Source organism: Rana temporaria, chromosome 1, assembly GCF_905171775.1.
Source record: "Rana temporaria chromosome 1, aRanTem1.1, whole genome shotgun sequence".
Taxonomy (NCBI): domain Eukaryota; kingdom Metazoa; phylum Chordata; class Amphibia; order Anura; family Ranidae; genus Rana; species Rana temporaria.
In genome coordinates, this window is record NC_053489.1 from 429,695,411 (window position 1) to 429,712,042 (window position 16,632).

At 43.1% G+C, this 16,632-nt stretch overlaps 1 protein-coding gene across 1 annotated transcript in view; it reads right to left on the reverse strand.

The window, feature by feature from the left end:
- TBC1D2 (TBC1 domain family member 2) overlaps positions 1-16,632 on the reverse strand; it is a 79,858-nt gene that overhangs the window by 12,146 nt on the left and 51,080 nt on the right. The window contains exons 9-11 of the mRNA XM_040325441.1: positions 12,595-12,785; positions 11,548-12,018; positions 7,062-7,182 (exon numbers count right to left, since the gene is read on the reverse strand). Coding sequence (XP_040181375.1) covers positions 7,062-7,182; positions 11,548-12,018; positions 12,595-12,785 — 783 coding nt within the window. The remainder of the gene's footprint in view (positions 1-7,061; positions 7,183-11,547; positions 12,019-12,594; positions 12,786-16,632) is intronic.

The following is a 16,632-nucleotide window of genomic DNA, read 5'->3' on the forward strand; positions in this document are numbered from 1 at the left end:
AAGCTCTCTGAACACCAGTAAAAAGCTCCTGTCACTAAATAAAATGGTTAGCTTACAGTCCTGTTTACACCTTGCTTTTGCTTGGTGCTTCAATGAGGCTTTCTATTGGGTGTTTCGATGAGCCTTTGGTGGAGCTTCGATGAGCCTTTGGTGGGGCTGCAATGAGCCTTTGGTGAGGCTTCAGTGGGAGTTCAAGCAAGCTTTGCCATAGACTTCTATTAAGGCTTTGAAGGCGCTTTGAAGCACAACTAAAGCTACATGGGGTATCATTTTTGAAGCAAAGGAAAGAAAATCAAAAGCAAGGTGTAAACAGGACTGTAAGCTAATCATTTTATTTAGTGACATGAGCTTTGACTAGCGTTCAGAGAACTTTAACAAAGTGTGTCGGAAGTCTTGATTTGAAGCAAGTGCAAACTAGCTGTAAATGCGTGTTGAAGCCAAACCAAGTGTAAATGAGCCCTAATAGTGTTTAAGCTGGCTGAAAACTGATCAAAATTTGCCTGGTTTAGTAAGAATCAGTGTATGTCCATCCCAGCTTGACAGAAGGTGATTGTTTGATCAAGTTCTGTAGAAGGGTCATGTTGAAATGTTTTTCTTGATCAGCCAATCAGCCCGCAAACACTGATCAGCGTATTCTGACAACAGCCAGTGTAGTCAATTTACAATGTACCTGCGGGGGGATTCCTCCATCCACCTAATTTATTTATGAAGGAATCATTTTTTTTTTTTCATGTAACCATCTATGGGCAGTTTTAGATATACAGTAAGTAAATTATGCTGAAAATGTTAATTAAAATCAAGTACAGTATGTCTGAGCACAAAAGACACTAGCGATTGCAGTTTTATCATGTGGGAAGAGAAAATAAGCAGAAAAATTCAAACTGGCCAGTATCGTTTTGTCTATGGAAGTCTGGAAAGAGTTACTGGTATTATCTGTGGTGTTGTGGTATATTTGCTAAAGTTAATCTTAAACCTGATCTCACTCTCCTTCTAAATCCTATACTAACTAGCCTGTAGAGGAAAGATGTGCATACTTACCTAATCTTAGGCCTCGTACACACGATAGGTTAACCAGAGGACAACGGTCTGAAGGACCGTTTTCATCGGTCAAAACCGATCGTGTGTGGGCCCCATGGGTTATTTAACCATAGGTTAAAGAAAAGCCAATTTGCTTTAAAATTAACCTATGGATTCCTAACCGATCGTTAGTAGGCAGGACCATCGGTTAAAAATCCACGCATGCTCAGAATCAAGTCGACGCATGCTTGGAAGCATTGAACTTCGGTTTTTTTCAGCACGTCGTTATGTTTTACGTCACCGCGTTCTGACACGATCGGTTATTTAACCTATGGTGTGTAGGCGTGACGGACCATCAGTCAGCTTCATCAGTTAACCTATGACAACGGTCCTTCAGACCGTTGTCCTCTGGTTAACCTATCGTGTGTACGAGGCTTAAGAGTACTACGTTCCTGTCACGTTATCAGCTTCCAGCGCCAGCTTCAGGGGAGAAGAGAGAGCATCGACAATGGCTGCAATGCCTGGGTGGTGACATCATCCATATGCTTACTATGGGGTATCCATTGTTGGCTGTCCCACCTCTCTTCTGAAGCTGGTACTGGCAGATGATTGAGTGACCAGGGCCCTTACAATATGTAGCACCCTGATGTTTAGGCAGGGTTGCTAGTAAATTGACCTGCCAGGTATAGTCGCCTTTGCCAATTGATAGGGGATCAATTGATTCCACCTTAATTCTTGAATTGCTGCACTTCTCTCTTCTGTCACTAGATAGCCGGGTATCTGGTGGCATTAGATAAGACAAGGGCATTGCAAGGACAGATTAGGAATAGATGGGGTATCTCAGCCAATAGGCAGGGATCTTATTTGGTTCCTTGGCCTGCTGGGAGAGCCTATTTAATTGGGTGAGGTCAGGTGATCACTGTTCTGTGTCACCTGGACCACTGTCTGGCTGGACGTGTGTTGTGCTGCCCCGGGCTGCTAGGCCAGAGCCTGAGGCCTATCCCAGGGACATCTGGCTGTTAGGCTGTCTGAGGGCCTATCCAGAAACAAGAGAGCAGCATAGGGTTGGGATTGCGGCTTGCAGTCCAACCAGAAGTGCCGGTTCTGCCGGCCAGAGAACCTGTTGTGGTCGGAGGTAGAGGGGAAGCTGTCACCACTAAGGGACCATCCACCTTATTACCAGGGACCATTGTGAGTAGCTAAAGCATGTACCAGGACAATATTCTCGCCAACCAGGGACGATGAAGAATTAGGGAACTTCAGCAGGTGTCAAGACAGGGACCCAGCCAGCGGAGGTGGTGCTTGCAGAGCAGCCTTGTGTGCCAACTTAATTATTCAACCCCCCAATGCTGTAAAGGGTTTTAGTGAATTTAGTGTACATTTGTAATTGTATTCAGAATGAAATCCTACAAGGACTTCTTAAAGAACCATATGCACCTAAAATGATATCAATTGGTTTTGTAATACAGTAGTAAATGTTTATTTTGTGAATTCTTCATTTACACAATTATTCAACCCCTTAAAGACTACTACTCTGAAGAACAGAGGTTCATTGAAGTGTTTTCAATCAGGTATTGAAAACACACGGTGGATGTTAGGGAGCTGCAATAAAGCCTAATAAGCACCAATCAGGCAGCTTTCAAATGACTTTGATACTCGGCTCCTTCTAGACATTTACTAGTGTGGTTACAAACATGGTGAAGTCAAGGGAATGGTCCGGGAAGACAAGAGAAGAGGTGATTACTCTTCACAGGAAGGGCAATGGCTATAAGAAGATTGCAAAGATGTTAAACATACCAAGAGACACCATAGGAAGCATCATTCGCAAATTAAAGGCAAAGGGCACTGTTGAAACGCTACCTGGTCGTGGCAGAAAGAAGATGCTGACTTCGACTGCTGTGCGCTACCTGAAGCGTAGAGTGGAGAAAAGTCCCCTTGTGACTGCTGAGGAACTGAGAAAAGATTTGTCAGATGTTGGTACTGAAGTTTCTGCTAAGACAATACGGCTTGCACTGCATAATGAAGGCCTCCATGCCAGAAATCCCAGGCGCACCCCCTTGCTGTCTCCAAAGAATAAGAAGATTCGACTGCAGTATGCAAAAATCATGTGGACAAACCACAGAAGTTTTGGGATTGTGTTCTGTGGACTGATGAAACAAAATTAGAAGTGTTTGGGCCCATGGATCAACGCTATGTTTGGAGGAGGAAGAACAAGGCCTATGATGAAAAGAACACCTTGCCTACTGTAAAGCATGGCGGGGGGTCAATCATGCTTTGGGGCTGTTTTGCTTCTGCAGGTACAGGGAAGCTTCAACGTCTGCAAGGTACCATGAATTCTCTTCAGTAACAGGAGATATTGGATAACAATGTGATGCAGTCCATCACAAACCTGAGGCTTGGGAGACGTTGGACCTTTCAACAGGACAATGATCCCAAGCATACCTCCAAGTCCACTAGAGCATGGTTGCAGATTAAAGGCTGGAATATTTGGGAGTGGCCATCGCAGTCACCAGACTTAAATCCGATTGAGAACCTCTGGTGGGACTTAAAGAAAGCAGTTGCAGTGCGCAAGCCTAAGAATGTGACTGAACTGGAGGCTTTTGCCCATGACGAATGGGCTAAGATACCCGTAGATCGCTGCAAGACACTTGTGTCAAGCTATGCTTCAAGTTTAAAAGCTGTTATAACTGTAAAAGGATGTTGTACTAAGTACTAAGATTGAATGTCAATTGGGGGTTGAATAAAACTGATAATGATGTGAGCACAGAAAAGACATTTGTGTTTATTTCATTATAAATGTTATGTTATATTTGTCTGACCTACACGTGCCTCTTTGATTTAATTGTAAGCAGGATGACAGGATGATCAAAATCAGTGTCAAACTGGGCAAAACAATCAATTTCAGTGGGGGTTGAATAATTTTGAATACAACTGTATATATATATATATATATATATATATAATCAGCTCTCCCTGACTCCGGAGGTCTCCATTAGGCTTCTGGGGCCTGGGACCTTGCTACAAATAGGTAAGTATACACACCTTTCCTTTACAGTGTTTTGTTTAAATGATAAAGAGGATTAGCAAATAACTCAAATTGTTGCAAACTTCCTTATTTAGCCTCATATTGCACTGTATAATATGTCTATTAATAGGCATTGAGTAACTGGTGTTGATGTTGTAATGCAACATTTTGCAATGCTGTTGCAAACTTCCTTATGTAGACTCATATTTTATTTTTATTAATACCTCCAAGGTAGGAGGTCTGACAAGTTGTTTTGGTGGTCAGAAATATAGCAGCGTAGAAACTGCTGCAAGGCTTGGTTGGCTCGTTCTGCGGCCCCATTGGACTGCGGGTGATACACAGAAAAGAAAAGCCGAATTCCTAACTTTGCAAAAAAAGCCTTGCCAAAACCTGGAGACAAACTACCCCTGTCAGAAATGATAACCTTGGATAGCCCATGTAACATAATGATCTCATTGAGCAAAAATGTATGCCAGTTTTTTGGATGTGGGCAACATCTTTAATAGAATACAATGTGACATTTTTAATAACTGGTCAACGACTATAAGAATAACTGTGCTGCCCTGGGAGTTGGTTAACTCCACAATAAAATCCATAGACAGGTGGGTCCGAGGCCTCTCTCCATTGGGTATGGGTTGTAGGAGGCCCACTGGAAGGTGTTGTGGTGTCTTACTCAGGGACAAAGCATCGATCACAAGGTTTCTCGGGAGGAGACTGGATCTGAGCGGCAAGAATTCTATCACCCAAAGGTGAGGTGAGACAGGTGCGTACAGTAGCCAGAATGCGATCAGGGGGATTTACAGGAACAGGCACCAACTCAATCTTGGAAACGGAGGAAACTGTCAAGACAATGCGTCCGCCCCTACATCCTTAGTACCGGGTAAGAATGAGAATGTGTAATTGAAGCTTGAAAGAAAAAGAGCCCATCATGCTCTTCTGGGAGATAAACGTTTAGCCTCAGACAAGAATGTGAAATTCTTAGGCCCCGTACACACGGCCGAGGAACTCGACGTGCCAAACACATCGAGTTCCTCGGCGTGTTCAGTCCTGGAGCCGCCGAGGAGCTCGGCGGGCCGAGTTCTCCCATAGAACAACGAGGAAATAGAGAACATGTTCTCTATTTCCTCGCCGAGGTCCTCGTCGGCTTCCTCGGCCGAAAGTGTACACACGGCCGGGTTTCTCGGCAGAATTCAGCTCCGACCGAGTTTCTGGCTGAATTCTGCCGAGAAACTCGGTCGTGTGTACGGGGCCTCATAGTCAGTCAAAATGAAAACCTGCACAGTAAAAGCTGAGCTGAGCAACCTGAGCACAGAGAAGGGAGGGCTGAAAGCCCAGCCCTGACATTTTTTCAACAAAAGTGAAGTTACTCTTCAAGTCTAAACAAAGGGTAAAAATAAATTATCATAAAAACAAGTTATGTAAGCAAGTGAAGTTACTCTTTAAGTCTAAACAAAGGGTAAGAATAAATAATCATAAAAACAAGTTATGTAAGCAAAAGTTTTTTGCTGATCATTAGGAACTTTTCTCCTAGAAAAAGCATGTGTAATGACATCGGTAAACTTTTTACAACCGTGTGAATGAAGCCTTAAAGGGGTTGTAAAGTAAATGTTTTTTCACCTTAATGCATCCTATGCATTAAGGTGAAAAAACATCCGACCGTACCGCCCCCCCGAACCTCCGTTTTACTTACCTCACCCCTCGAAAGTCCCGCGCGCGTCCACGTGATCCTCTTCCGTTCCCAGCCTGGCCGTTGATTGGCTAGGCTGGACGGATTGATAGTAGCGCAGCCATTGGCTGGCGCTGCTGTCAATCTCACCCGATGACGTGTCACGCCGGGGGCGGGGCGGAGTGATACAGTTGGCGGCTATGCCCGCTGCTGTATCACGGGAGCGCGCCCGCAAAAGCTTTCCACCATGCAAGCTTGCTCGCATTAAGGTGGAAAGCTCTTGCGAGGAGGAGCCGAGACAGCCGCCGAGGGACCCCAGAAGACAGGGTTCGAGGACACTCTGTGCAAAACGAGCCACACAGTGGAGGCAAGTATAACATGTTTAACTTTAGTGTTCCTTTAACAAAAGGAGAAAAATAAACTATCATTATGTAAGCATATGTGTCTTTATGCATCTATACGCAAGTACTTTACTGGTCATTATGCAAGAACTTTTCTTGTAAACCCATGTGTAATAACATCAGTAACATTTTTACAGCTGTGTGAATGAAGCCCTAAATCCAATGCATGATTAAGGCTTCATTCACACAGCCGTAAAAATTTTACTTTTGCTATTACATCAGTTAAATGAATAAAATTTGACCACTGTAAGCACCCCTGACTGTATTAAATGGGTTGTCGCTAAGGCTGCTTTCACACTGAGGTGGTTTTCAGGCGTTTTAGCACTAGAAATAGCCTCTAACACCTGAAAACCACCTCCCCATTAATTTCAGTGTGACTTTTCATCACACTGCGGTGGTGCGCTTGTGGGAAAAGCCCTGCAAGCAGCATCATTGGGACGGTTTGGGAGCAGTGTATACATGGTGAAATAAATGGTCAGCGCTGCCGAATCGTCTAAAAATCGATTCGGCTGCTAGCAGGGGGGTTAAAAGCGCCCGTTAGTGGCCAAAAAATGCTGCTAAAACGACGGTGAATCGCCTCCATTTCTATTTTTTGGGTTTAATACTGCTTTAATGGCTCACACAACTTCTCACAGCTACTAATAAATAAAAGTACAAACTTAATTTAAACGTCTGCACAGCAAAACTTTGTAAGCCAGACTTATAAAGAAGACAAATAAGGAGTGGTTTACAGAAAGTGGAGAGTGAAAATCTGGTGCAGCTCTGCATAGAAACCAATCAGCTTCCAGTTTTTTTTTTCAAAGTTTAATCAAACAAGCTGAAGCTAGGAGCTGATTGGCTACCATGCAGAGCTGCACCAGACTTTGCACTCTGTGGTTTTAGTAAATCAACCCCATGGTCTCTATCAACCTCTTTCCTTTACTTTCTGTGATCATTTTCTTTTATATCTTACCTGTGATCCTGTTAGGTTATTACTATAGTACTCTGGTGGCATTATGTTTTCAATAATATCAACTAGACAATAAAATGCACTCTCCTCGTCTTCCAAAACCAAAAGTGCTATGGCGGCTAACCTGCAACAAAATTAAAGCTGTGGTTATATTAAGGTGGATCGTCCCTCTTTTTTTTCTTACCTTTTTTTTTTCGGTATCCAGGTTTAGGTGTCCCTCATTATTCATTCACGCCTAGGCAAGAAATATGATGCATTCTGGGATATGCACGTCATATATCCCAAAAGGCATAGGCTTGCATTACTAGGGAGACAGCCCAGCACTGCATCATCAGGAGGCACCTACTTACCCAGAAGGAACAGCCACCTCCCAATGATGTCATAGAAAAAAATGGCAGCATGGGACCTGAGCAGTGGCAGCAGAGAAGTGGATCTCAGCTAGAGAACGCTGGATGGGGTGTATCCGAATTGAGGACAACCCAGCATCAGGTAAGCAGGGATTAAAAAAAGTTCCCCCTTAACCCCTTGGTGGCGACGATACACAAATATGCGGCCCCACTGCACTAGGCTTTTTAACATAGGTCCTCATTCTTGCATACCTCCCTTTGTGCTGGGAGCCGCGCCTCACCGAGAACCCTGGGCCCCGTTCTAACGACCGGGACCTGGAAAGTCAGATTCCAGGTCTCCTGATCGCTGTGATAGCCTCAGATTGGCTATCACAGTGATTCAGTTTCCTCATTGGAGAGACTCCCCTCATAACCATTCCTGGATATGAAGACGTAGACAGTGGCCCTAAAGTTTCAACAACATTCTATTCAATAACAGTTTTTGGCTTGAGTTTCACTTTACAGTCCAAATCAATCTAAACTGATAAAGGGAAGTTGAACAGTTCACTAACTCCTTTATCTTCCTCTGGGACTTTATGACTCTAGGATTTCACAGCTACACCCAAATGCAACTATTATTATGAGTCACTTAAATTGCAGGAATATTTCTATAAAATTTCATAACACTGAAAATAAATAAAGGTGTATGAGAAACCCTCCACTGGTTTCATAAATATTTCAGTTTGGATACAGACTAAGGCCCTGTACACACGATCAGTCCAAACTGATGAAAACGGACTGAAGTTCAGTTTCATCAGTCCAAACCTACCGTGTGTATGGCCCACCAGACTTTTGTCCTTCAGTCCAAAGTTTTAGAACTTGCTTTAAAATCGGACTGATGGACTGATGACCGATAGGTCAAAACCAATGGTTAGTACGCAAAAGCATCAGTTCAAAACCCGCGCATGCTCAGAATCAAGTCGACGCATGCTTGGAAGCATTGAACTTAGTTTTTTTCAGCACGTCGTTGTGTTTTATGTCACCGCATTCTGACACGATCGGATTTTGAACTGACGGTGTGTAGGCACGACTGACCATCAGACTTCAGCCTTCAGTCCGTTTTCATCGGATGGACTGATCGTGTGTACATGGCCTAACGTTTTTGCTGCCATGGAATATGAGAAGTTTATTGGTGAAGTTCAATCCACCTGTTTCCTTTTAGACATGAATTATCATTGTTGGGTGGACTTAAATGCAATACTGTTTTAACAGATGAATGCACTTACATTAATTGTTGACAAGTCATAATCTAATATTAACCAATAAGTGACAATTATTTTGACATTTCTTGCCAAAGGACTCTGGTCTTCACTAATAGGGTGGAACTAGAGGTTGTAAAACACATATAGTATGTAAGCTGTTCAATACTGAAAGAGAGTTTATTTTTAAAGTAATCCCATCACCAGAAAAATATACAAGCAGCCAGAGGGCTGCTGTTAGAAATCACGGGGGCCCTGTACAGCCTACCTGAGAGGCCCCCCCGAAAATATTAACCACTTGCCGACCGGCTCACGCCGATATACGTTGGCAGAATAGCATGGCTGGGCAGATCAACGTATATATACGTTGCCCTTTAAGAGCGTCATTGGGGACGCACACGCGCTGCGAGCTCCGTGACTCCGATCACGGGTCCTGCGGAATCGATATCCGCAGGGATACCCGGGATCGTGTCACCATGAGGAAGAGGGGGGAAACGCTGATGTAAACAAGCAGTTCCACAGTGACAGGACAGTGACCACAGCTTCCTGTAATCGGGAGCTGTGATCACTGTCATGTCACACATAGCCCATCCCCCCTACAGTTAGAACACATACCTAGGCACACTTAACCCCTTCAGCGCCACCTAGTGGTTAACCCCTTCACTGCCAGTGTCATTTTCACACTAATCAGTGCATTTTTATAGCACTGATCGCTGTAAAAATGACAATGGTCCCAAAATGTGTCAAAAGTGTCCGATGTGTCCACCATCGCACCGTCGCAGTCACAATAAAAATCGCAGATCGCCGCCATTACTAGTAAAAAAAATTATAATAAAAGTGCCATAATTCTATCCCCTATTTTGTAGACGCTATAACTTTTGCACAAACCAATCAATATGCTTATTGCGATTTTTTTACCAAAAATATCTAGAAGAATACGTATCGACCTAAACTGAGGAAAAAACATTTTTTTAATATATATTTTTGGGGGATATTTATTATAGCAAAAAAGTTTAAAATATTGCTTTTTTTTTTAAATTGTTGCTCTATTTTTGTTTATAGCGCAAAAAATTAAAACTGCAGAGGTTATCAAATACCACCAAAAGAAAGCTCTATTTGTGGGAAAAAAAGGACGTCAATTTTGTTTGGGCGACCGTGCAATTGTCAGTTAAAGCGACGTAGAGCCGAATCGCAAAAAGTGCTCTGGTCTTTGGCCAGCGAAATGATCCGGGGCTTAAGTGGTTAAAAGGATAGTTTCTTGAAAAATACAGTAAAATCATTCATAGTGGACACAAAACACAAAATTCCCAGGAAATCTAAAAGATAAAATTGTATTGCGTTAATTAATAATGCTCTACGTGTGAATAAGGTTTTGGGGCTCATTCGCATGGTTGTTGGGGTTTGTATAGTGTGAATCTGTTTTTTTTTATATGTGGCTGGAGGTGTGTGTAGACAGGGTATGTTATGTTATGGGTACGCAGCGGCTGTTAGAACACGGTCTCGGATTATAATTCAAAAGGTGTATAGGTGCAGGTCTACGGCTCCAAACCCAGAAAGAAATGTCAGGGCCATTCACCTTCACACCTGTCAAATGAGGACCTGTGGCTGTGTTCATACAGCTGCTATGCCCTCATAGAATAACGGGAGGCTCAAAACATACCCTACAAACAAGTAGGGGGGTCGGCATGCTGCTGCCTGGACTTCCCTGCTGGCCCAGGCCCCCTACAGGAAGACTGGTGGTACCCCCTTATCAGCAGCCCTGTAGCTGCTCTGCTCCTGAAAATCAATGTTGTACCCCTGGCTGTGTCGAACTTTAAAAACTGAGACAGGGACACAAAATAAGCACACAGCACATTAAAGTTGGAGTATAGTAAGGATTCCTTAGCTCTACACATATCCCAGGTCAGGACATACTGAAGACAAAACATCAGCATGACAGCCAGGCAGCTGGCCTATTTGGAAATTACATTTTAATGAAAGCTGCGTATTTGAAAGGATAAAACCCCCTCCCCCCAAAAAAATTGAAACCTCATTTAAATGTTAAATCATATATGAGATTGTAGTGAATGGATTTAGATCTGCTTTACATCACTACAAAGGACCAACCGTGTGCAACTGATATACAAGCTTTGAGGGTAGTAGAAATCTATTATGCCCACTAGAACAGTCCACCAGTTGAGGATTTTGCAACACTGGATTAAATGGAATCTTTAAACACACATTCAGTTTTAAAGGAAACTATCACCATGAGACTACTGAGGTTGTCATTGATAATCTTTCCTCCTGAAGAGGCTAATTTTCTGTCTCTTTCTAATCACATGACTTCAGTGAAACAGGAGACATTGTAGTAGTTAGTAGTTAGTACTTTTGACTTCACTCTGACTTTTTAATCTGCAGCTTCCAATGCTCAAGTGTAAAAATAAAATGTCTTTATGATTCCAACAAAGACACAATTTAGCTACCTTTAGGGTATGTTCACACGGGCCATTGGGTTACAATGCAGCGGTTGGTGTGCCGGTAGGGACTGTCCCAAGTTCAGCGCAGTGATGATGCACCAATCTCAGCTGTTCCTTTTTAAACAAACTTTATTGAAATGTCACATAGACATCTCATTCAACTGCCGGTCCACACACCATGGCAATGCAGTGACGTGATCCGATCAGATAGGAAGACCAAGTATTTTGCCTTATCATGCTATGGGACTGCACTGAAATAGCCTCCCAACGCAGTCCCACCGCATGTGGTATGACTGAACCCTTAAAGTATCTGCCTAATAAAATGTAACTAAGATGTTGTACTGTTCATTGATTCTGTGTGCTTAATAGACAGTGCAAGACATGCTTTCACGCAAAGATGTAATCACATTTCATAACACAGTAGTTGCCGTTTTATGTCTATTTTTACCTGTTCAATCCCTGACAGTATCCAATGGTTGGGTTTTGCCATGAGTATGCAAGAAGCACCCTCCTCAGCTTCTGAATAAACTCTGATGTAGGGCAACTGAAGTGCTTGTTATTGGTCAAAGTTCGATGTATATCAAGTTCAATCTGCTGAGAGGCTGGATGCTGAGAACTCTCACACTTTGTCTGAAGATCTGCATAATGGTGTGATCTGATGTGAATCCGTTGAGCAGTGAGCCATTTCCATACACGTTTACGGTGTTCTGGAGGGATTCCACACCTTACTACGTTTTTTAGCTCCATAGAATGGTTGAGTTCCTCGATACTGTTCCATTTCATTCTTAAGGGTTTGTCCACAACCTCATGCGTGAGAAGCTTGTTGGATCGAATTTCTAATGCTTGAATTTTGGCTAAAAGTTTCAAGTGTTCAACCTCATATTCTGGTATTATAGCAAAGCCATAGTCATCATATTCACTAAAAAATATAAAACAATTTGATATTAATTACAAAATAAAAGGCAGAAGATTTTATTCATATACAATATAAACTGTGATAGAATGCAAATAGGGCGGGATTAGCCAATGAAAGTGAATGTCAGGGCAAAAATTATAAAAAAAAACACACATGCAGTATATTTCTGCATTGCATGCACATTTTCTTCATTAATGTGTCACTAAAGGAACATTAAAAATAGATAAAAATCAATCATATAATGTACCTGTAGTTTTTTAGTTTCGTTTTTGCATTTAGTTTCGTTTTAGCATGTTATGCTGTATCTGTGATGGACAGTTCCATAGAGCAGTATTGGTTTGAAAACGAAACTAAAATCTCCCAGTACTGTGGTGATCAGGAAACAGACAACCAGGAAGTGTCCAAAACAGAGGAGAATTACAGCAACATCAGAGCAAAAACGAACAATGAGGACATTAAACCAGGACCGCAGTAAGGTAAAGGAAGCTATTTAGCTAAAAAAATATTTCCTTTAGTGACCCTTTAAGTTTGAGGGCCAAAAAGAGACCCAGCAAGGTCACATGCAAAACAGTCACCTACCTGAGAGGACGAAAATGTACACTCAGTTGGTTATGATCCTTTTTCATGTCAGATTGCAAGGCATCTTCTATCAGATTTTTTATGACTTCACAGTACTCAGCATCCAGATATGGCAGAGCTTCTTGCAACTTTCTCAACACAATTAAATATTTGCTTTCTATTTGGCAATTTCTAGCTTCCAAGTATGAGCACTGCAAGACAAAAAAAAAAAAACAACAAGGTTGGCAATCGGATTTGAATAGTATTTAAAGCTGAACTCCAGGTTAAAGGATATCTAAAGCTTATTTTTTTAACAAACATGTCCTACTTACCTCCTCTGTGCAGTTGGTTTTGCACAAGGTGGCCCCGATCCTCCCCTTCTGGGGTACACAGCAGTAGTAGTTGGAATACTAATCAAATCCAGACTCGACTACGCAAATTCCCTCTACCTAGGACTACCGAAATACCAGATTGCTCGTCTACAAGTCATCCAGAACACTGCAGCCAGACTGGTAGCCAATCTCCCCAGCCATGAGGACCCTCCACTGGCTAGCCGTAAAGGACCGGGTGACATTCAAGAACCTCTGCCTCACCCACAAAAGCACGCAAGGAAACGCGCCACAATACCCATGTGAGAAAATAAAACACTACACCCCAAATCGGGCCCTCCGATCAACTAATCAGAACCTCCTCCACATCCCCAAATCTCGCTACAAAACGAAAGGAGCACGAAGATTCGCTGTCCAAGGACCTCGGTTATGGAACGCTCTACCCTCAGACATTCGGATGGAGGAAAATCATCGGGCCTTCAGAAAAAAACTTAAGACCCATCTATTCTGAAGCATGGCTGGACGACCACATTGGTTACAGCGCCTTGAGGCGATTTAGTTCGCATTTGTATCGCTATATAAGTTACTCACCCACTCACTCACTCCTCAGCAGAGCTCCTGGCTCCTCCTCTTCTTGAGTGCCCTTGTGGGAGAGCCGCTCTCCTTCAGGGAACTCGTACGGGCGCCCCCCCCCCATGTCCTGCTGCTGCGTCTATTGACACAGACAGCAGAGCTCGGCTTCCGCGTCATTGGATTTGATTGACAGCAGTGGGCGCTGCTATCAATCTATCCAATCAGAACCAGAGACACTGGCTGGAGCTGGAAATAACGGGTCTAGATAGGTAAAGGGGGGCTTTGGAGGGGTGCTGCATCACAGGAGGTTATAAAGATATACTGTAAATCCATTCTGTATGCACCAATGAGTATACAGAATGGATTTACAGTATATCTTTATATCCTTTCTGTCAATTATTATTATAATACAAGATTTATTTTTATTTTTTTAACAGAAAAGTTTTTATTTATCTCAAAAGTAAATAAACAATACATAAAAAAAAAGAAAATTGAACAGTAAGGAACAAAGCTTATTTTGGTGCAGTATACAAGAGATACAGTATATCTCGAAACAAACATGTTATAATAGACAGGCCTAGTTCTCTATCTAGCTTAATAAAAAAGCAGTCAGTGTAAATCACCCTGGGGGGGAGTGGGAGGAGGAAAGGGGGGGTGAGGGGAAGACATATTAGTACCACCCAGTATTTTTTTCTTTATTTTTTTATTTTATTTTATTTATTTTTTGTGTATTTTGTGCGTGTACTCGAGAGAGGAGCCGGACTGCAGGAGTTGGGAGTAGGCAGGCCTCCCCCAGAGGCAATCTGCCACCTTTCTCCATGCCCCGGGTGGCAATGGTGGGTGTGTGAGGGGGTCATCCCACACAGCCCGCCCTACCTGCTCCGCTTTGAAGCCCAACGGGGCAGAGGGACTCCCTATAAGGGAGTGAGAGGATCTAGCCCGCTCAACCAGCCCCATTAGTCCTTCACCTCTCTTTTTAGAGACCGCGTGGTCAAAGTGCGTGCATGTTAACCCAATTTAGAGTGCGTGTAAGTGTGGTGGTTTTTGTGGGAGGGGGGTGGGCGTACTAAGCGCAGGCTTACCTTGCATAGCACACCCACCGGGAGCCGGGCTGAGACCACCAAACTCAATTCACATGTAGCTGAGACCGGGATCCGAACCCCTAGCTGCAGAGGTGAATGGCTTGTCAGCGCAGTGCCAATCGCGTTGAGCCACCGCAGCTCCCCTCAGTACCACCCAGTATTCAGTTAGCACAGGAGGAGAGCCCCAGAGTTGTCAGGAGTTTAGGCTTTAACCCAGGCTCCTCAGATCTTTTCGAACTTCTTAGGGCCCGTTTGGCTCATGTACGTAAGTTTATATAACAGTAAATCTGAATCAACCATGGATCTCTATTCTGAGATCGTGAGGCCGCGTACACACGGTCGGTCCAAACCGATGAAAACGGCCTGAAGTCCAGTTTCATCGGTCCAAACCGACCATGTGTACGGCCCATCGGTCTGTTGTCCTTCGGACAAAAATTAGAGAACTTGCTTTATAATCGAACCGATGGACGGCTGACCATCGGTCCAAACCGATGGTTAGTACACAAAAGCATCGGTTCAAAACCTGCGCATGCTCAGAATCAAGTCGACGCATGCTTGGAAGCATTGAACTTCGTTTTTTTTAGCACGTTGTGTGTTTTACGTCACCGCGTTCTGACCCGATCGGTTTTTGAATGGATGGTGTGTATGCACATCAGACCATTGGTCTGCTTCAGCGGTGAACCGATGAAAACGGTCTGTCAGACCATTCTCATCGGATGGACCGGTCGTGTGTACGCGGCCTAAGAGGTTCATTTGGTTTCCATTTGGACAGTATAGTCTTTCTGGCCAAGATTTAATATTATTAGACAAAGATTCTTATTTATACAACATTTATATAGAGCGTGGCCAAGACAGGCATGTGAGAGGACGCATCTCCCACAGCTCCCGGCATTAATCTGGTACCGATCCTTCCCCAGCTGTCTGACCGGTCCGACATCGCCATATGCTGAAAGCCCATGATCCAGATACAACATTTATATAACAGTTTGTGCAGCGCAATTAAAGGGGTTGTAAAGGTTTATTATTTATTTTCTAAATAGGTTCCTTTAAGCTAGTGCATTGTTGGTTCACTTACCTTTTCCTTCGATTTCCCTTCGAAATGTTTATTTTCTTTGCCTGAATTTCTCACTTCCTGTTTCTCCTCAGTAAACTTAACACCATCATCCGAGCGGTGTTTAGTCAGCCAGAACAGCTTACTGAACAGCTTACTGAGGAGGAACAGGAAGTGAGAAATTCAGACAAAGAAAACAAAGACAAAAAAAATTAGAAGGGAAATCGAAGGAAAAGGTAAGTGAACCAACAATGCACTAGCTTAAAGGAACCTATTTAGAAAATAAAAAATGAACCTTTACAACCCCTTTAAGTGATAGATTTAAATAAAAGTTTTTGTGCCTGGAGTTCAGCTTTAATCTCTAACAGGACAAAGGCGGACAATGTATTTTCTCATAAATAAGGCATGTCTTTCAAATTGTATAACTTTCTAGATTATTCAAGCTTTTCCAGATCAAAGGTCTCAAATATGCCCACTGGAAAATTATTTATTATTATTGGCATAATCTGCTGCAATGGTTATTATGTAATAGCTACACCAGAAATGCCAATATTTTATGGAAGGAAGTAGCAGGTATTTGGCGTTAGAAGGGTTCAGAAGTCTATAGGCCTCTAGATTTTCATTGGTAAAGTTATTGACATAAAACAGATCGCTTCAAGCCTTGGGGAGTGGCATGAACAGGCAACCTACAGTGTAATTATATAAAATAGATAAACAAATAACTAGTTTTAATAAATGTTTCAACCAACAAGTTGACTAGCCTAAGGCTGCATTCACATCTAGACGGACGAAATCGCGGCGTTTTGTCGCCGCAAATCGCGGTAAAATAGCGGCGTTTTGTACCGCGATTTGCGGCGACAAAACGCGGGTATTGTCCGCCTAGATGTGCCCCAAGATGACCCCCTCTATGGAGATGATTGCCATCTCCTAGCCGAATGCTCGAAGACGCCTGAAAAAAAGGTCCGGGACCTTTTTTCACGCCGCAGGCGACAGGCGTCCGGCGTTCGGCGTGGAGATGTGAACC